This window comes from Leuciscus leuciscus (assembly GCF_965113295.1).
Source record: "Leuciscus leuciscus genome assembly, chromosome: 17".
Classification (NCBI taxonomy): Eukaryota; Metazoa; Chordata; class Actinopteri; order Cypriniformes; family Leuciscidae; genus Leuciscus; species Leuciscus leuciscus.
In genome coordinates, this window is record NC_138741.1 from 34,105,101 (window position 1) to 34,127,716 (window position 22,616).

Here is a 22,616-nt window from a genome sequence, read left to right on the forward strand (position 1 = left end):
GTTATTCTTAGTAACGTAACCCTACTACTGTAGCTAAGGGCGTTTTTCCACTGGGTTCGTTTGCTGCGGTCCGAACCCGAGTGCGCTAGTTCCCGGCGCCCCCCGCAGCGTTGGTCTGGTTTCACACTCAATTAGTTGTATCGAACCCAGGTGCGTTTGCAGTGATCTTATGTCATCGCAAACGCACACAGAAAATGCATGGATAATACAACTCGACTGAGCATAGCTGTAATTTGTCTGGTTTTTTGGTGCTATTATGCACAACATAGTGAGAGACATCACCCCTTCAGTGTCCCACAACGTTCCCCTGCCACTCATGGTTGTCGTGTGTGAGGAAACAATGATATCGACAGTGATACGCATGCGCGGGATACTATACTTCCTGAACAAGCGCGCACCCGAGTCCGTGTTGCTTGCACATTAACCCGAACCGCGCCACGGTTCGGGAGCAACCGAGCTCAGACCACCTCCTCCAGGTAGTCTCGGGTTCGGTACTCTAGTGCGCACCCGGGTCCGATGACAGCGTTCACATTAGCGATTTTTCATGCAAACCGTGCCCCGGTCCGCACTAAACTGCCAGTGTGAAAGCGCCCTAAGGCACTCGCAAACATAACCGTTACTGCATAGCTTTCTGCTTTATCCAGATTCTAAAAGTTGCATACTGTCAAAATGCTACAGCTTAGCTTACGTAAATATCATATATATGTGGCGAGCAGGACGAGGCCGAGGGCCGTGAGAGGGCGGCACGAGGCCGATGGTGTGATTACTGAAGAGCGACACCTGCGTGACGCACCGGTCTCGTATCTCTCACGGAGGAGCGGAAGCATAAACGAGGAGCGACGACAGTGAAGAGCGAGAGAGGAACAGGCCTGAGTTTTTATGTGATATTTTGTTTCTGTTTTGTGTGGCCAGCAGTCGTCCGCGAGGGGCTGCTGGCTTATACTTTCATTTTTGTATTTGTTTATTTATTTATTAAATATGTTTGAATGTTCGCCGGTTCCCGCCTCCTTCTTCCCGTAACATCTGAACAGCGTTACAATATAAAACTGACATTTGGATATTTGACTTACCAGTGACAAAATGTTTACTGCACACGTAGAGAGCACCTAGCTCGAGGCTGCTGATTTATACTTCTGCGTCGGACCTACGCCGGAGCCTCTGCGCTGTATAGGCAACGCATTGGTTCTCTTACGAGAGGTTCTCTCGTACTTGCGTAAGTATCTTACGCTAGGGGAAAACCTCTTTTCCTCGAGATATTGAAGCCAAAAATGATCCTTAATTTTGCAATAATGTAAAACGCATTGCAGCAGCATGCAGACATGGGCGAGACAGCTCGTGCGCCCATTGGCTGCTCTGCGGCAACTGCACCAGCCTATCGATAGAGGCCCCTCATGACGTCAGAACCAATGAGGGTGCTTCGCGCCCATTACGTCATGTCCCGCCGAAAGTGGGTCGGGCTAGGGCTATAAATACGGCCCAGAGAGGCTAGTTTGGTCAGGTTTTTATCTCTTCAGCGAGCCTACGCATCGCTGGATCCTGAGAGGAAGCCGCGCCGTCTGATTCAAGCACTCAGCGGGATTTGTTCTGCATCTGAAGCTGCCGGTCGACAACTCGCCGCCTTCAGTCGCCGTTCCTGCTCACGCTTTCCGGCGTACATATCCTTTTCTCTGCTACTGTGTTTTGTGTATGTGTGTGTTCGCCGCCGCGACACACACTCTCATTGCACTAAAAGAGCCCGGCGTCTTTTTCAAGACGCCCCTTTCCTGAGGACGCGCAGCTCTCGCGCTCGCTGACGGCGACTGCCCTCACTGCGAGCTAGTTACTGCCTATGGTGACTCTGCGGACTGCGAGACTGCGCCTCCGCCCCCCGCCCGCAAAGCTCGCCGGTGCGCCCGCTTGCCTTGCCTGCTTGGAGGATGATACCTGCTCTCCCTCTGTTCGAGCCGTGCAAACCGCGCCGTTCACAGGGGATGTCAGGAGCGGACGGTCACGTGGGCTAGCTTTCTCTCTCCCTCTGTTCGAGCCGCGCAAACTGCGCCGTTCACAGGGGAGGCTGGAAGCGGACGGTCGGGGTTAGTTTTTCCTTTACGTACAAGAAAGCTACCCTGCCCCTGCGCCCCATTCACGCGTCACTCACCGGCGAAAGGAGAAAATAGTGTTTATAGTATATAGTTTATAGTTTATAGTTTTGCAGCCAACGAGCGCGTTGTACAACCCGCTCGCCTGCACCCAAACACCGTTTCTATGGTTCCCGTGCGTCACTGGCGAAAGGAGAAAAGAGTGTTTATGTCCCACTGCGGCCGGGCCGAAATCTATTTCTCACACATTTCTCATTCCCCTCTGAAGTTCAGGCGACTGGAAATGTCAATACTGCAGTGAGCGAGCCTGTTGTAATGCACGCACGCCCGCAAACAAACGCCAGCATGTTGACGCTCTCTGATAATACTCGCGCTAACTAAATACCTGTGTGTCTTCCCCTGTGGCCCAGTGGCAGATTCTCAGGCTATCGCGCGAGAGACCCGTGTTCGAGCCCGGGTCGACCGGCAGATAAAATTATGCCGTCAATGCTCGCTCTGTCAGTTCCCTGAAAAGGCGACTGCAGATGTGTATTTTTGCAGCCAACGAGCGCGTTGTACAACCCGCTCGCCTGCACCCAAGCACCGTTTCTATGGTTTCCGTGCGTCACTGGCGAAAGGAGAAAAGTGTGTTCCTAGTCCAGCTGCAGCTGGATCTACCTCCATTCTCACACATTTCTCTGGAAATGTCAATATTGCAGTGGACGAGCCTATTGTAATACACGCACGCCTACAAACAAACACCAGCATGTTGACGCTCTCTGTTTCTATGGCAACTTCTCGCTCGTTCAGTTCCAGTAAATGCAACTGTTCCAGTGTATTCTGCAGTAAACAAGTCGGCGACACAGCCCGCTTGCCTGCACACAAACGCCGCTTTTACGGCTACCCAGATAAATCCCATAAGAGTGTGTTTTCTGGTGTTCCGGCCACGGCCGATGGTGTTATGAGTGTAGACAAAATGCCCACTGTCCAGTGCTCATTCCTACACAGAAACACAGTCCGTCACACAGGGCTCGCGCACATGAAATCGACCCAGATCGATTGCGCATTAAATGTGGTAAATGTGCCCACTGCCCAGTGCCCACAAACACTACGTTCTGCATGTCTCAAGGTTTCTGTAAAACAAAACCAACATGCATTCGCTCTGCTCAGGCGGACAATGCTCTCAGTGTTGTAAATGTGCCCGCTATCCCACGCCCACATTCACACATAGACATGACAGGTCTTACGGGACTCGCCCAGCCCTCTCCCTCTCGGTTGACCACCGCAGAGGAGTCGAGCGAGGGCAATCTGCCCGCTGTTATCAGCGCGCCCCCTGCCTCAAATGTCATAAGCGCGACGCTTATGTTGCAGCACACTGAAGCCCCTCTGTCGCTGAGCGACCAGAGCGCGCTTCGCATTCAACCCCTAGCCATTCGTGCAAACGCATGGGCAAGGCAACCTGGGGTTTCGAAGTGGGTGCTAGACATTATAGAAAGAGGCTATTCGCTACAGTTCGGTCGACGCCCGCAATGCAAAGCGGCGCGAATTGATACTACGGTGAAAAAGGAAGTAGCACACCTACTTCGAGCCGAAATAGCAAAGTTACTGAGCAAAGGGGCTATAGAACCCTTATCACAAGCTCAGAGCGAAGGGGGCATGTACAGCAGATATTTTCTGGTACCCAAAAAAGACGGGGGTCTCAGACCCATTCTAGATCTAAGACGACTAAACAAAGCACTTCTGAAACGACGGTTCAGAATGCTCACGACCAAGAAAATCCTCTCGCAAATTTGCCAAGGGGACTGGTTCATGTCGATAGATCTGAAAGACGCTTATTTTCAAATACAAATAGCGTCACGTCACAGGCGATTTTTGAGATTCGCCTTCGAGGGTCAGGCATATCAGTACACAGTCCTGCCATTTGGCCTATCCCTGGCACCTCGCGCATTCACGATGTGCATGGATGCAGCGCTCGCACCCCTCAGGCTCCGAGGCATACGAGTGCTGAATTATTTGGACGATTGGCTGGTTCTAGCTTGATCACAGTCAGAGCTCATAGAACACAGGACCATATTACTCGATCACCTCGAGAATTGAGGTCTCACAGTCAATTGGGCGAAGAGTTCGCTGTCTCCCAGTCAGAAAATATATTTTCTGGGCACAGATCTGGACTCACTGTCTATGACAGCACAGCTGTCGCCGCAGCGCAGACTAAGTATTCAGCGCATGACAGAGATTTTTCGCCACAGTGCTTTAGTCCCGCTCAAAAAGTTTCAAAGGATGCTGGGTCTCATGGCTTCAGCATCCTCAGTGCTTCAGCTGGGTCTGCTTCGCATGCGCCCGCTGCAGTATTGGTTGAAAGCGCGCGCCACGCAGAGCTTGGACCTCCGGTCTCATGCGCCTCAAGGTCGATCAGAAATGCGTCGCAGCTCTGAAACCTTGGACAGTGACCGACTGGTACCGGTCAGGAGTAAGCCTGGGGACTTCCTCGAGTGTGAAGGTGGTGTCTACGGACGCCTCAACCTCGGGATGGGGAGCGCTGCTCGAGGGCAGACCGTTATTCGGCCAGTGGTCGGAACGGGAGAAGCTTCTGCATATAAACTGCCTGGAAATGATGGCAGTCGACAATGCGCTGAGGCGCTTTTTGTCCCCAGATAAAAGACAACACGTCTTGGTCCGTTCGGACAACATGTCAGTGGTGGCTTATATAAATCACCAAGGAGGTATCAGATCCAGAATCCTTCACAGGCTGACGGAACACCTCCTGGTCTGGGCTCAGCACAATCTGCGCTCGCTCAGGGCAGCGCATGTGCCCGGCCATCTGAATGTGGGACCAGACAGACAGTCCAGAAACTATCTTCCGGCAGGAGAATGGTTTTTACACCCACAGACAGTCAAACTGCTATGGAGGACATTTGGCAGAGCGAAAATAGACCTATTTGCGTCTCAAGAGAACGCTCATTGTCAGGAATTTTTCTCCAAGAGCAGGGATGCGCTGGCTCACGTGGCCCCGCTGCCCGCTCTATGCGTTTCCCCCTGTCACGCTCCTACCCCAGGTGTTAGAGCGAATCAGGGAGAGCGGATGCCCGGTGCTACTCGTCGCCCCATTTTTGGACAAACCAAGTCTGGTTTCCAGTCCTGATGCAGCTGACGAGTACCGCCCTGTGGCCGATACCGGTGAGGAGGGATCTCCTCTCGCAGGCAAAGGGCTCGATCTGGCATCCTTACCCGGAGCTTTGGTCCCTACATGTGTGGGCCATCATCGGGTACCCGTTAACCCTTAGAGGTCGGCGATCACGCCGGCGTGATCTGATCGCTTTTTTCCTTATCAGTGCAAAAAGTAATCAAAATTCTAATATTAATTTTTATTTTATATGCTTGTGTTATACATCAATCGATCCTGTTAAATGTGTATTATTTTTGTGTATACTCACAATAAAAACAAACTGTTGTGCTTTTCGTCAAATAAAGAAAAATAAACACGAAGCGAGTTCTGCCTTTTCTCTGCCAGTGAAGTCCATTCTGAAACGCGTCCGAAAATTAACTGTAGCTCAGCGAATACTCAGTCAAACAGACATACAGACACACAGGCATGAAGCTTGAATTATCTTCTTTTAAATTAAGTAATTTATATAAAAAACAAATATTCTCATCTTGTGAAATCTGTATTAAAAGAGAGCGATTCCAGTCGAGCTTATCTCAGCTCATTACGTTATAATCGGCCCCGCCCACGGAGAGCGCGCGCTATTCAAACGCAAATGGCTGAGGCAATCCTGTGAACGCCCCCATCAGCTCGAGAAAACACACAAGTTTATTTAGATCATTACTTTACACCGTCTTGCAGCGCTGTGAGGAATAATACTAATGGAAAATGTCCCTCAGAAGTGCGGGTATATCGAGGAGCGAGCTGAGGAATACTAGTAAGTTTTTTCCTTCTCACGTGAATTTCTTCACGTGGGTTTCTGTTTATGAATGAATAAACGGCAGAGATGCGCGCTGTTTACCACAGCTGGCAAAGACAGTTTAAATTTAAATCGCGTGTGTGAATGAATGATGATGTTTTAGCAAACTGTATTGCTATACTGAGATTAGTAAAAATCGACTGAATGTTGAAATAAAATGTAGGCTATTTGTATAAGCAACGTATTAAACTGCAAATGAACAATATGCCCTAATATTTCATGAAAACAACGTTACAGTCAGACGAAATATGAAAGACAACATTTTGTTTAGTAGATTTGGGTACAGTTTTTACTGTAGAATATACTGCCACATCAAATAAGCTTTTGTTTAGCAATTTCTATATATAAAATACTATTTTTGTCAAAAATAAAGTCATCAACTAAGATGTTAGCTGTTCCAATGTTGGCTATATTCAAACTAATGAATACATAGATAAAATGTAGGCCTATAATCATTTTTTTTACAAAGAAAGAGTACACTTGAAATATTGTTGAAATTGTAATTATTGTTGTAATTGTAACCGTTTTAATAAAATAGCAAAACATATTTACAAGATAGATGTAAGCAAAATCTTAAATGGTCAATATTTATAAGTCTTCTTCTAAATATATCTTTTGTCCTTGCATTGTGGCTCAGTCACTGTGTCACACCTGAGTGAATGGCTAATTATGCAGAGTGGGTGGGACATTGTATTCTAAGGTGTAAACCACTCCTTGTTCACGCCCCCTTCGCATATTGGCTTTCCAAGCAAAACCTGTTTTACATCAATTTAAATCAATGTATGGTTTTATGTGAACGATAAAGCAAGACTATTTTCACATAATTTTGAAGAAAAAACTATAGGCGACGACATCCATTAGTCAAATGTCTTATTGCCACATATTTAGTATGTGTTTTGTGGCCTTATTTCAAAAACTTTAATTTTTAGTTTTTTCGATAACCACGCATAAACATTATTCTCTCAAAAATGAAAACATGTACATACATGTGGCTCGCATATTATTGTAGTCCTGTTTGTGCTATATAGAGTGAATTTACACCTTTGCCATTAATATGTTTATAAGCAACTGAAAAAAGCACAAATGTCAGAGCATGTCAGAACACCCCCAGGGCCCAAAAAACCGCTCAGACTCCAGAGGGTTAACCTCCCAGCGGGAGTGTTAAACACGATCACACAGGCTAGAGCTCCATCTACGAGGCGGCTCTATTCCTCAAAATGGTCTGTGTTCACTAGCTGGTGTACAGCGAGTGGCACTTCACCCTCACGCTGTGGGGTGCCGGAGGTTCTCTCCTTTTTACAAGAGCTTCTGGATAAGGGCAGAACCCCATCCACGCTCAAAGTTTATGTGGCGGCCATAGCAGCGTTCGCTGAACCACCGCTTGGCCAGTCATTAGGAAGGAACGATCTGGTCATTCGCTTCCTTAGAGGAGCTAAGAGGCTGAACCCTCCCAGACCTCCCTCAGTTCCCGTTTGGGACCTTTCCACGGTTCTGGAAGCCATGAAAGGTGCCCCATTCGAGCCAATACAGTAAATAGACCTGAAACTCTTGTCTTTCAAAACAGTGTTTCTTCTGGCTCTCGCTTCAGTGAAGCGCATAGGGGATTTGCAAGCGCTCTCAGTGAGCGCAACGTGTATGAAGTTTGGGCCTAATGACTCGAGAGTCATACTCAAACCAAAGCACGGATATGTTCCTAAATCCCTCAATACACCGTTTAGGGCACAGGTTATCTCCCTGTAGGCCCTGCCGGTATCTAAAGAGGAAGGGGACGCAGGCTTCCTTTGCTCGGTCAGGGCGTTAAGAGCCTATGTGTCTCACTCATCTGTTTTCAGACAGACGGAGCAGCTCTTTGTTTTGTTCAGCGGACGTTCTAAGGGACTAGCTGCGTCAAAACAGAGTCTATCCAGATGGATAGTTGATGCTATAGCGCTAGCTTACACATCCAAGGGCCTGCAATACCCGATAGGTGTCAAAGCGCACTCCACAAGAGGCATGGCCTCGTCGTGGGCTTGGTCCAGTGGGATTGCCTTGCAAGATATCTGTATGGCGGCAGGCTGAGCCTCCCCGTCTACATTTATAAGGTTTTATAACCTCGAGGTTCCCGCTTTACAAGCTAGGTTGCTCTCGGTTTAATTTTTCAGTATTGCCCGCCCGATGCTATCGGCTCAGGATGCTGAAACTGCTAGAGCGTCGATCACTGATCGTCTGTATACTTCTGTGGGCAGTGCGTAAGTCCCCCATATTTATCAGTCCAGGCCGAGCTCGCCCTGGCTGTGTGGAACACTTGATATAATATGCTCTTATCAGAGCTCTATATTACAGGAATGATGCTATTCTAGCCCCTCTTCCCGGATTCTCTGTGAGTCCCTTGTGATTAGGCACTGTATGAGCCCCGGGCACCTGCCCTTGGGACTTTAGTGTTATGTCTCAAGCACGCACGGCGTTTTACACTGTGTTCCCCTAGCGTAAGATACTTACGCAAGTACGAGAGAACCTCTCGTAAGAGAACGTACTCGGTTACTAATGTAACCTCGGTTCTCTCTAGAAGAGGGAACGAGTACTTGCGTATCTTGCCGTGCATGCGTCACGTTCTGATTCGCTTCAGCGATGAAAAAAACTGACCAAACCAGCCTCTCTGGGCCGTATTTATAGCCCTAGCCCGACCCGCTTTCGGCGGGACATGGCGTAATGGGCGCGAAGCACCCTCATTGGTTCTGACGTCATGAGGGGCCTCTATCGATAGGCTGGTGCAGTTGCCGCAGAGCAGCCAATGGGCGCGCGAGCTGTCTTGCCCATGTCTGCATGCTGCTGCAATGCGTTTTACATTATTGCAAAATTAAGGATAATTTTTGGCTTCAATATCTCGAGGAAAAGAGGTTTTCCCCTAGCGTAAGATACTTACGCAAGTACTCGTTCCCTCTTCTAGAGAGAACAGAGGTTACGTTAGTAACCGAGTACGTTTTCATTTATACTTCTGCGTCATTGTTCGCGTTGGGGTTCTAGCAGACCAATCACTGCGCTTGCGTCCGCATAGAATTGACCCGTTGTTACTTTTTTGGAGAGGTGCACGTCAGGGTACGCCGAAGGGTACACATGCTACACACAGCCTACGACGTAGCTACGGCGGGAGTTTGATGCAGAAGTATACATTGGGCTAGTTTAATGTTTATTGCTAAACATAATTATATGTTTTTTCAGCGAATTTGACTTGCAGACAGATGAAGCAGTCAGCTGTATTGAACCTGACAGCAGCTGCATCACAAACCGTTAGTGAATGATTATATAAACCCTTGTCAGTAAATTACGGTTTTATATGTATAATGTTTTTAAAACACTTACTCATGTACAATAGCGATTTCATATGCAGTGATGTTAGCCAATCATAACAGTGGCCGTTTACTAACAAGTCTTGAGCCGTACCTTAAAAACGGGTAATTTCAGGTCAGAGTGAGGGAAAATAATTGTTGTTCACATATATATATTTGTTTTTGTTGCGCAAAAAAAATTTTTAAGTGAACCTCAAGGAACATAAAAATAATTACAAAAAATCCATGCCATTACACCACTTTAAACATTACAAAGTAATTTTTTGTGAAACGTGCAAGAATGAATTGTTTCATAACAAATGAATTCATAAAATTGTTTCAGTTCAAGGATGAATTGTTTTATAAGATCTATAATATGCATTTAGAAAATAGATTTAATTTTGTGCCGACTTTCACAACAAAACTATGACATGCATAGTGTATTTCCTTTTTGCCAAAGAGTACAGCAGCCAGAGTAAAAATGCTTATAGCCCCCCAGTAAGGTTTAGTCCAAGGTCAAGTGCATCTCGTGCGCACGTGGACAGAACAGTGTAACAGCTTGATCACTGCTATCAATCATGGTTAAGAGCCAGCAGGGCTGATATACAGTCTGTCCACATGGCGGTGCCTACAGGGAGAAATCTGTTACTCACCAGCTAAAACACACATACAGCACTGGCACTCCAGACCAGTCACTGCGCTCTCCAGCACAGTCACTGGAGAGAAACCAGACACACAACGGCCATAGTTATGCATCAAAACCAACAAGCAGATGCTAAAGGGACAAGAAACATTTAATTGCCAGTTTTGAACAGATTTTTTTTTTTTTGGGGTCGATTCCAGCCGGTGCTGTGCGCTGATATATATCGACCACCTAAATACAAGAAGGATTTAATCAATGACTACTTCTCAGATTTTTTTTGTCTGGAATCATGCCAAACTCTGACTGGATTTTAATTATTGCTGACTTTAATCTTCATGTATGCTGTCCTATGAAGCCACTGGTCAAAGACTTTTTAAATCTAATTGATTCTTTTAATTTGGTCTCTGACAGGTTCTACACACGAACATGGACACACGCTAGATCTTGTTTTATCATGTGGCGTACCGGTTTCTAAACTTGAAATATCTGAAGCATTTTTTTTCTGATCACATGCTTGTTCTGTTTGAGATCTTTCTTCCTTGTTACTCTAAACCGTGTATTCCAGCTCGGCGATGTCGATGTTTAACGCTTAAACTGCTGCTCAGTTCTCTGCTTTTTTCCTAAAATTCTTGCTTTAATACCGAGGAGCTAACCTCGCTGGGTGCTTCTCAATTCTTCTTTGTGCATCCTTGTTTCATTTCCTCGCGTCTCAGCTCCAACCCCTGTAGGATGCGAGGGAAAGACGCAAGGAAAGAAAATGAGGAGGGAGGAATCGAATGAAAGCTTTTTTATACATTGGAATACTTGATCACTCGAGCGTCACTTCACTGCGTCTTCAGCAGTGCTTAAAGGATCTGCCCTTGTGGTGTTGAAGTTTGGTTATTTAAGAAATTCATAATAAATAATAATAAAGCAAGATACCCTATGAGATGTGTGGTTTATATAAACTGCAAAGGTAAAGTATACATTAAAATGATTGTGACCGATGTGAGGAGAATTGATACGTGCGTCACATTTGGTCGATAAAACTCTGGAAACACCTGTGTATCCTCGCTTATGACTCCTCAAGGAAGCTCCTCACTCCTCGATCCTCGCGGTGCAATTAGAGAATTGAGATGTCCTTCAAAATGGCTGAGCTCGATTGGTTTGATAGGTCTGCCACTAAAATCTGGGTTTGAAGTGAAACCAGCTGAGAACCACTGCTGAATGGAGATCCGCATGTCATCTGTGTAGCACGGGTTATAGGACGGAGGAGTGAGGAAACGAGGATGGATATTGAGAAGCACCCACTGTTTAACTCCATATCAAATTGTTTTGGATACTGTTGCACCTTTTAAAATGATGCGTCCAAAGCCAAAAACAGAGCCATGGTTGAATAATATTTGTCAGGGTTTGGGGTTGAGGAGATGAGGCGAGGACTCAATCACAGAAGAATGAGGCTTTTATTAAAAATAAAACAAACAAAAACTACCCCAAGGTAGTGATGTTACATTTGAGACTGAAGCTTCAAAGTGCGTATCGAGTATAAACACAATTTCTCATGAAGTTCCATGCCGGAGCACGTATTGTTTTCAGAGAAACACGTGATTAACGAAAAACGAAGCCTCACTTTTTTCCAGTCACGTGAATGCCTCCCCAGTGGGCATTTGATGTCAATTTAACATCAATGTGACATCAAACATTGATGTCAAAATTATGCCACGAAATAGGTAAAAAATGAAAGTCATATTGACGTCAGTGTCGATGTCAATTTGATGTCAAGATTTTGACCTCTGCTGATGTCATTTTGATGTTATTTTGATGTCATGCTTTGTTGGCATTTGATGTCAATTCTACATTTATTTGACGTCAGGATGTCATGATGTTGATGTCATTTTAATGCTATTTTGATATCATTCAATATCAAGCTTCGATTATGCTATCAACAAAAATATGACATCAAACATTGATGTCAAAATTACATCAAAATGTATTGGCATATTTTGATATCATTTCAATGTCAAGCATCACTTAATTTCAACCTAAATGTACAATGACTGACAACATACACATATGTTGAGATCTGATATGTAATATATATATAATGGATCAAGTCAAACCTTTTGTTAATATCTGTTAATAGTGTCATATGTCAGGATCTCATTTCACTGCTAGTAATCAGTCCACATTTTGTACTGAATTGTAGAATGTGAACATTCATTCAAAGCCAGAGAGCAGCGATTTCAAAACATCACATTCGTCCGGGCTCTTCCCTATGTAGGCTAGTGGTGTAGTCTAGTATTTTTACCCCTATGTCTTGCCACTCTGTTTCGAAGGACATGGTGTAGGGGTAAAATGAAGGGGAAGGGTAAAAACAGAGAAATGGGATTGGGCCTAAATCTGCATTGTTGTTTGCAGCAGCTCCTACCTTCCGCCGCCCAGTGCCCCCTCTTCTGTCCGGCGTAGCGCGCAAATAGTTGGCCATCGGGCTGCCAATGGAATGCAGGGTTGTGACTTCTGGATGGCACCTGAAAAATTTAAAAGCAATTGTCATTTATCTTGCATACAGCGGCGGTTTCTTCATTAGGGCGATCGGGCGACGCACCACCAAAGTGTGAAAGGGACTTTTTCAGTCACAATCTCATTCAACCACAGAGTTACGCTAGCAGTCACTCACTGTTGTTCTGCCTCTGGATATAGTCCAATCAGCGCCAAGTCACGTTCTGTGGAGTACCGCCTCTTTTTCGGCGCATTCACTACGGCCGAAAATCGCCCAGAGTGTTCCCATAGACTTACATTCAAAGATTTTTTTTTTAACTGCAGGCACTGCAATGCATTCACTATGGGTTCCGGGAGGGCTCGCACTAACGTGCTTTCGTCATCACACGTAAACTTCACTTGTGCAACGATTGGTGGAAACAAATATACCTCTAATAATATTTAGCCATAAGCTGAAGTGACATCCAATAATTTCCTCAGTGCATAACTTTCATTTCACGGACATATTCTCCATCTGTAAATGTTAGAAAGTCAATATTTCCAGTTTGCTGTCATGAGAGGGTGAGCTTTCTGCAAGCTAAACTTCCGTGAACGAGCACCGCCGCGTGCATGCGCACCGAACAGACGGAGCGCAATAGAATAGGAGCGAATTTATGCCGACTAAAATATACATTAGCACTAAATTATAAATATATTTAGCTAAAATATTTGTTGTTGTTGGTGAACATAAATGTGCTAGAGAATTTCAAACCTACAGTACATGTGTATTTTTATGATATTAGCTTTGTTTTTATTTTATTTAATTTTTTTAAGTTTAGTAAATTTAACTACTTCTTTAAAAAGCATTATTTTTTGTTTTTAGATTGTAATGTTGCAATGTTAGAATGTAATGTGATTTGACCCCATTTTTGGATAGACTGCAGATAGACAGCAAGGTTACACTATGTTCGTTTTTATAACCTTCAATATGAAATTTGTTTGTAGGACAATATTGATCAGGATATTAAATACTTTAAAAACAAATTAAATACTTTTCTTTTTTTTTTCTTTTTTATAGAAAAACAATAATTAAATACTCAGATTATACCATACATTGCCATTTAGCCCAAAAATTCAGATTTATTTGGCAATTGGCTATTTCCCAACCCTACCGGCTGAAGTTTTAGCTAAACTTTAGGCTAATGATAGCTACATTATTATCACTGTTAAATTGTTATTTAACAATTAGCCTACATTCAGTCCTGGATTAATAATTAAGTTTGTTTAATGCGAAATTTTAAGATATTAACAGCACAACTTCAGAGACTGACCTTTTCATCACATTGTTGACATTTTCCCGCAGGGTACCTCCACCAATTTTTTACATCTGAGCTGTCTGAAGGAAAAATGTAGCAAATATGCAGAAATGTATATGAGGTACAAGAATATGTGAATAAGATATTGTATGTGGAATAATTACATCTGTTTGCAAAGGTTTGTTTTCCTTTTTCGTAGTAACCTACCATGAGTTTTCGTTTTTTCTCGCTGGTTAGCTGTCTGTTAAGCTGTTGAAGCTGGTCTACGGAGTCGATCAATTCTAAGTGGATCTGGGAATGCGGGGGCTCATAAAAACGCCCAGCTTCAGAGAGCTTTGCTCTCATGTCAGCTAGCAAGTACAGCACTCGCTTTTGGAACTCTGAATGTCAGACCAAAGAGAGCAATATCACATCATATTCTGTACAATAATTTTTTTTTTCAATGCAGCAGCTATTTTTGTTTAGAACACACTTACTTTTCTCTTCCATTGGGAAGACATCTTCTCTATGGTAAGATCTGTGTTCTCTCTCCCGGCTTGGCGTTTCCATGATCCTGGACCTTGAACAATTGTGTGGTCTTTCGAGGGTCCTGGACCTGGAACGATTGTGTGGTCTTTCCAGGGTGCTGGACCTTGAACGATTGTGTGGTCTTTCCAGGGTCCTGGACCTAGAACGATTGTGTGGTCTTTCCAGGGTGCTGGACTTTGAACGATTGTGTGGTCTTTCCAGGGTCCTGGACCTTGAACGATTGTGTGGTCTTTCCAGGGTCCTGGACCTGGAACGATTGTGTGGTCTTTCCAGGGTCCTGGACCTGGAACGATTGTGTGGTCTTTCCAGGGTTTTGGACCTTGAACGATTGTGTGGTCTTTCCAGGGTCCTGGAATGATTGTGTGGTCTTTCCAGGGTCCTGGACCTGGAACGATTGTGTGGTCTTTCCAGGGTCCTGAACCTGGAAGGATTGTGTGGTCTTTCCAGGGTCCTGGACCTGGAAGGATTGTGTGGTCTTTCCAGGGTCCTGGACCTGGAACGATTGTGTGGTCTTTCCAGGGTGCTGAACCTGGAACGATTGTGTGGTCTTTCCAGGGTCCTGAACCTGGAACGATTGTGTGGTCTTTCCAGGGTCCTGGACCTGGAATGATTGTGTGGTCTTTCCAGGTCCTGAACCTGGAACGAATGTGTGGTATTTCCAGGGTCCTGGACCTGGAACGATTGTGTGGTCTTTCCAGGGTCCTGGACCTGGAACGATTGTGTGGTCTTTCCAGGGTGCTGGACCTGGAACGATTGTGTGGTCTTTCCAGGGTCCTGGACCTGGAACGATTGTGTGGTCTTTCCAGGTCCTGAACCTGGAACGAATGTGTGGTATTTCCAGGGTCCTGGACCTGGAACGATTGTGTGGTCTTTCCAGGGTCCTGGACCTGGAACGATTGTGTGGTCTTTCCAGGGTGCTGGACCTGGAACGATTGTGTGGTCTTTCCAGGGTCCTGGACCTGGAACGATTGTGTGGTCTTTCCAGGGTCCTAGACCTTGAACGATTGTGTGGTCTTTCCAGGGTGCTGAACCTGGAACGATTTTGTGGTCTTTCCAGTGTCCTGGAACGATTGTGTGGTCTTTCCAGTGTCCTGGAACGATTGTGTGGTCTTTCCAGGGTCCTGGACCTGGAATGATTGTTTGGTGTGTGAGGTGTTTCCATGTTCGGGGACCTGGAACAATGGTGAGGTGTTTCCCTGGTGTGCTCTTGACCAATCACTTGATGGCTGGAACTGGGCGTGGAGCAGGAACAACAAAACAACTGGTCCTGAGTAAAGGAGGAACTGTCTTAAATCTGTGGCCTTCCACCTGTCAAGTTCCTGCAAACCCCTTGGCTGGCGAGCAAACTCCCTTGGCAACTTTCCATTCAATGATTTCAGATGATCTGAAATCCTGCCCCTTTGTTGAAATGACAACTTGCATGTATTAGGCCCTTGCTTCATGAAATGCAGCATTCTCTAAACCACACCCAAACAGACCAAGTTCACGTAGTCCAAGGCAAACCCATGAATACATGAGATTCCTGCAACAGTCAGTGGGGATATCTGAACTTGATGATTCTTATATACTCACTGATGGAAACCGTCTTCAGTCCTTGGAACCGGCACCTGGTTCTTTGGCCCCAAGAACAACCCTTCCGTCATAGGTGCCTCTGATAGTGCATCGCTCAAAAGAATGATAACTGTTGTGATTCTAAATGCACTTCAAGAATGCCCTGGAAGGAGCATCACATATGAATGCTTTCACAGACAGTTGAAGTGCTTTGCCTCCATGAACAATGCCGTCTTGCTGCAACTGCTGCAACTCCTGGAGAAAGTCACTTAAGTACTCTTCCACTGAATTTGGTTTAGCAACTCCACAGTAGAGGGCCACAATGAAAGGAGCAAAGTCATGAAAGTTGTATGGGCCACATTTGCAAGTTGGAGGATTTAAAAAGGGGCACACCATCAATGTTAAAGCACAAATGTAGGTGCTCAACGATTCCTGGACGGTGGACGCTGAGACAAAACTTTTAATATGCTAGAAGCAACACCAAAGTAGGCATAGTGACCACCACACTTTTCAACTGTTGCCACTTTCTTTGGTGTTTGCAACAGTGTTCAGGAATCCTTTGGGTGCCGATGTCCTTGTCACCTAAGGATCTCCAGCATCTCATTAAGAGCAGTTCGCTTGCAGCTGTTCCTGGTGGCCCAGGCTGCTAGCTCCTCGCCCAGATCAGGAACGGTTTCTTCTGAGGACTCATCAGACAGAATTTGGGTTTCTGAGTCAGACAATAGCACCACATCAATATCTGAGTGATCAGGTGTCAATGAAGGTGACAAAACCTCCTCATCCACACTCCCCAGCATTCCATCCTCCTCACTCGAATTTTCAGCCAGTGCAAGGACTTCAGCATTACGCTTCCTCCAGTTCCTTAGATATGCCATCACACTGCAAGAAATGTTTTAATTATCGAACAATTTAGTTCAATTTTAGTCAAATTCACATTGTGCTCTCGCGAGAACTCTGGATTTCCAGGGTAAAATTCTGTAGCATCGGTATAAAACCTCTAAAAACAATCACAAATAGGGCAGTTCATCAATTGTGGTTTGGAATTAGGCCTACTCCAACTGGATTGATAAAAAGTCATAATAATAATAATGCATTTTATTTAATGGCGCCTTATCATAACACCCAAGGTCACCTCACAAGCAATATACAGGTCACTGCATAAGACAATACACACAACAAACAAGCCGCATATACAGATAAAGTGCATTAAAGACTCAATACGACATGTTATAAAAAAGCTTGTATAAAAAGATATGTCTTAAGACGCGTTTTAAAAGTCAACAAGCAATCGCTATTGCGAACATCAAGGGGAAGAGAGTTCCATAGGTGGGCAGCAGCATAACTAAAAGATCTGGCACCCATGGTAGTTAGTCAAATCTGAGGTACCACAAGAGAAATTGAAGAAGATCTGAGAGCACGTGAAGGAGTGTAAACATGGAGAAGTTGTGTAAGGTATTGGGGTGCAAGATTATGAAGTGCCTTATAAGTAAGTAGCAAGATCTTGAATTCAACTCTATGCTTTACTGGAAGCCAGTGCAAGTGCTGAAGAACTGGAGAAATGTGCTCAGTAGAAGGTGTTCTAGATAGAACACGAGCTGCAGAATTCTGAACCAACTGAAGCTTATGTAGCAATTTGGCGGGAACACCTGTGAGAAGAGCATTACAGTAGTCTATACGTGAAGTGACTAGTGCGTGAATGAGAACTGCAGTATTATTATTTGAAAGAAAGGGACGGAGACGGTTAATATTACGCAAGTGGAAGTATGCAATCCGCGTGATATTATTAATTTGAGCTTCAAAGGATAGTGTGCTATCCATGATGACATCCCCAAACTTTTAACCTGTGAAGAAGGACAGATTGCAGTATTGTCAATGTACAAAGAAAGACAATTAGATTTAGACAAAACAGATCTAGTGCCAACAAGCAAAGCCTCAGTTTTGTTGCCATTTACCTTCAAGAAGTTAGCTGAAAGCCAATCTTTAGTTTCAGCTAAACAGCTGGACAAAGATGGTGGTGGAAAAGAACCAGTGGGTTTGGCAGACAGGTAAAGTTGGGTGTCATCCGCATAACAGTGGAAATTAACACCATATTTCCTCAAAATATAACCAAGAGGGAGCATATAAATAATGAAAAGAAGCGGGCCCAAGACAGAACCCTGGGGAACACCAGTGGTGACTGTAGATGTTCTTGATCGAAAACCTTTTAATTGAAAACACTGACTGTGTCCAGATAGATATGACCTAAACCAAGATAGAGCAGTGCCAGTAATACCAATAGAAGCTAACCTGTCAAGAAGTATCTTATGTGAGACAGTATCAAAGGCAGCGCTCAAGTCTAGAAGGACAAGTATGGTGAAAAGCCCAGAGTCAGCTGCCAACAGTAGATCATTAGTTATTCTGACAAGAGCAGTCTCAGTGTTATGGTGGGGACGAAAGCCAGATTGAAATTGTTCATACAAGTTATTATTGGAAAGATGTTCATGAATTTGAATTGCAATACACTTTTCCACTACCTTAGAGATAAATGGTAAATTTGAAATTGGACGAAAATTATCAAAATTAAATGGATCACCCCCTAGTTTCTTAAGTATGGGAGAAATAATAGCAGATTTGACATATGGAGATACAGAACCAGAAACAAGTGAAGCATGAAAAATTTTAGTAATCAATGGCGACAGGGCTGGTAAACAAGCTTTCACTAAAGGAGTTAGTAGAGGGTCTAACTGACAAGTCGAAGATTTAGATTTACCTATCAGACCCACTATCTCTGAAGTAGTTGGTAGAGTAAAGTTAGAGAAAACAGAGTGGGGAGGTGTGTGAGTTATAGACTGACAGGAGTCATTGTGAAGAGTACCAGTAAGTAATTGCTGATGTACATTTTCAACCTTAGATGCAAAAAAAGTCAAAAAGCGATCACATAAGTCAGTGGAATACATATCAGATGACAAAGAATCAGGTGGTTGCAGAATATTGTTTACCACCAAGAAAAGGGACCTAGAGTTCCCATTGCTAAGTCCAATTATGTTGGAATAGTAATCAGATTTAGCCTTGGACAGTGCATTTTTATAATTTTGAATATGTTCAGCATACATTTCTTTATGAACAGTAAGGCCAGACCTGATGTACAACCGCTCTAACCTACAGCCTTTAGTTTTAAGTTCACGCAGTTCAGGTGTAAACCAAGGAGCTGAATGTACAAATGAAACAGTTCGAGTTTTTACAGGTGCGAATTCATCTAAAATCATTTTCAGTCCATCATTGTAGTATGTAACCAGTTCATCAACAGTAGAGAAATCAGATTTACTGGAGAAGATGGCAAATTCATCAGCAAGAGTAGGCACATCAATGTTCTTAAAATTCCGAAATGTGATCGGACGACACGGGTTTACCTTAACCCTCTGGAGTCTGAGCGTTTTTTTGGGCCCTGGGGGTGTTCTGACATGCTCTGACATGCTCTGACATTTGTGCTTTTTTCAGTTGCTTATAAACATATTAATGGCAAAGGTGTAAATTCACTCTATATAGCACAAACAGGACTACAATAATATGTGAGCCACATGTATGTACATGTTTTCATTTTTGAGAGAATAATGTTTATGCGTGGTTATCGAAAAAACTAAAAATTAAAGTTTTTGAAATAAGGCCACAAAACACATACTAAATATGTGGCAATAAGACTTTTGACTAATGGATGTCGTCGCCTATAGTTTTTTCTTCAAAATGATGTGAAAATAGTCTTGCTTTATCGTTCACATAAAACCATACATTGATTTAAATTGATGTAAAACAGGTTTTGCTTGGAAAGCCAATATGCGAAGGGGCGTGAACGAGGAGTGGTTTACACCTTAGAATACACCCACTCTGCATAATTAGCCATTCACTCAGGTGTGACACTGACTGAGCCACAATGCAAGGACAAAAGATATATTTAGAAGAAGACTTATATTGACCATTTAAGATTTTGCTTACATCTATCTTGTAAATATGTTTTGCTATTTTATTAAAACGGTTACAATTACACAATAATTACAATTTCAACAATATTTCAAGTGTACTCTATCTTTGTAAAAAAAATGATTATAGGCCTACATTTTATCTATGTATTCATTAGTTTGAATATAACCAACATTGGAACAGCTAACACCTTAGTTGATGACTTTATTTTTGACAAAAATAGTATTTTATATATAGAAATTGCTAAACAAAAGCTTATTTGATGTGGCAGTATATTCTACAGTAAAAACTGTACCCAAATCTACTAAACAAAATGTTGTCTTTCATATTTCGTCTGACTGTAACGTTGTTTTCATGAAATATTAGGGCATATTGTTAATTTGCAGTTTAATACGTTGCTTATACAAATAGCCTACATTTTATTTCAACATTCAGTCGATGTTTACTTATCTCAGTATAGCAATGCAGTTTGCTAAAACATCATCATTCATTCACACACGCGATTTAAATTTAAACTGTCTTTGCCAGCTGTGGTAAACAGCGCGCATCTCTGCCGTTTATTCATTCATAAACAGAAACCCACGTGAAGAAATTCACGTGAGAAGGAAAAAACTTACTTGTATTCCTCAGCTCGCTCCTCGATATACCCGCACTTCTGAGGGACATTTTCCATTAGTATTATTCCTCACAGCGCTGCAAGACGGTGTAAACAATGATCTAAATAAACTTGTGTGTTTTCTCGAGCTGATGGGGGCGTTCACAGGATTGCCTCAGCCATTTGCGTTTGAATAGCGCGCGCTCTCCGTGGGCGGGGCCGATTATAACGTAATGAGCTGAGATAAGCTCGACTGGAATCGCTCTCTTTTAATACAGATTTCACAAGATGAGAATATTTGTTTTTTATATAAATTACTTCATTTAAAAGAAGATAATTAAAGCTTCATGCCTGTGTGTCTGTATGTCTGTTTGACTGAGTATTCGCTGAGTTATTGTTAATTTTCGGACACGTTTCAGAATGGACTACACTGGCAGAGAGAAGGCAGAACTCGCTTCGTGTTTATTTTTCTTTATTTGGCAAAAAGCACAACACTTTGTTTTTATTGTGAGTATACACAAAAATAATACACATTTAACAGAATCGATTGATGTATGAAACTCCTATGGAAAATCAAAGTCAACAGAGTATTTATGAGTTTCTTTTACACTAATAAAAAAAAAGCGAGCTGGTATCGCAGGCGATACCGTAGACCTCAGGGGGTTAAGCTGTTATACTGGCAGAAACCTGCAGTTTCAGGGAAAACAGTTTTATAAACTTATCTTATTGCAAAATTGTATTACCACAAAAAATTTGGATATAATGCGAATGTGAAAATAGAGAGTAACTGGTGCTGGTTGCGTTCCCAAATGCATGTTAAACTCATGGCACATGCAGAGATGGAGTTCACTGCATTCATTCCCTGTGAAACGAGGCATGGAAAAAGTCAGATCATGAGCTGATCGAGCGAGCAAAGTGTGCTCTTCAGTGTGAAACACGCAGCACAACAGACTACAGACTTACTTTATTATCTTCTTTTGCGATTTGATAAGGGAATTATGCCATGTTGTGCTTTTGATTTTAGTTTGTTTGAGAGATGCTTTGCCAAAGCAATGGCGCAAAACACAAAGACAATTTATGTTATTATGAGACGTAAACATATTTTGGGTTCATTTGGTTCAAACTGTGGTGGGACAGATTAGACTGTGGTGGGTCACTAGAGTAAAGGTAATTAATGGTAACACTGTATGAATTTTACTTCTCCCAAAAATGCCAAATAAACAGGTGAGAGCGTATTTTAGGCTATATGACACGTTATAGTGAGATATGACAGCGCTTCTGCAACACGCATCACTGCAGATGAGTAGCTGAGGATCTCTTCAGCATGCTGATGCGCAAAATACAAATTGAAAATTAAAGTAAGTCGCACATGCTCAACACACAGTCATCTTCATTAAAAGTAGTGAGAATAAATGATTTTACCAGTGCTGATGCTACTCTCTCTCCTATTGATCTTAAAATTAGCTGATGATACAAAAAATGCTGCTCATAGCGTTAGCTTTCGATGAACTGAAGATCGGATTTATATCCGTTTAGTGAAGACACATTTATGTGGCCAAGAGTAAATGAAATGACCAGGTGTAAAACAGCCCCAAAGATGATGTGAAAAGTTCTTACTAGACTAGCATTTTCTAAAATGATGCAATGCTCTTTTTGTTACCATCTCATTCTCAACACAGTCTTGATCCTCCAACGATGACTGTTCCTTCTCAGGGCTCACCTGAAAGCAAGGTAAAGAAAGAAAAAATAAACATTCTAGTACAGACAAAGGATTCAGAGATTCTCCAAATGAAGCAGCACAGATACTTGACTCCATTAACACTGACTGATCACTGTCATAAAACATAAAATTAAAACAATTTCACATTATCAATGATATACTTGAGCAAAAGAAGGCTGATGGCACCAAACAAATTCAGGTATGATGAGACATTTCAAACCACTCAGTATTAATAGTGATCAAATTAATGAGATGAATAGTGACTTTAGATTTAAAACAGGGTGACATAAGTTGTAATCATGTATATAGTTAAAACCCTATAAATATATGGTCATAACCAATCAGGGATGCATGATATATTGGACACTATATCAGTATTGGAAAATAAATGCTCATTTTTAATGTTATCATTGTCAATCCGATAAGAAAATTAGGCCGATATATTAACACTAATAAATAAGGATTATTTCCTTCAGCTTCAGATGTGCGCTGTTCACCATGAATGTTTGAATCACAAATCTGTGAAAT

The 22,616-nt window shown here is 43.2% G+C and overlaps 1 protein-coding gene across 2 annotated transcripts in view; it reads right to left on the bottom strand.

The window, feature by feature from the left end:
- Nucleotides 1-9,889: 9,889 nt before the first annotated feature.
- The window catches only part of LOC309479463 (uncharacterized protein), a 323,172-nt gene continuing 310,445 nt past the window's right edge, over nt 9,890-22,616 (bottom strand). Inside the window, exons 9-11 of one of the 2 annotated variants that reach the window (XM_082143631.1) lie at nt 22,029-22,088; nt 12,375-12,474; nt 9,890-10,040 (exon numbers count right to left, since the gene is read on the bottom strand). In XM_082143631.1, coding sequence (XP_081999757.1) covers nt 9,970-10,040; nt 12,375-12,474; nt 22,029-22,088 — 231 coding nt within the window. In that variant the 3' untranslated portion in view covers nt 9,890-9,969. Of the gene's footprint in view, nt 10,041-12,199; nt 12,475-22,028; nt 22,089-22,616 lie in introns of those variants that run through there. The other variant, XM_082143630.1, reaches the window with a different exon arrangement.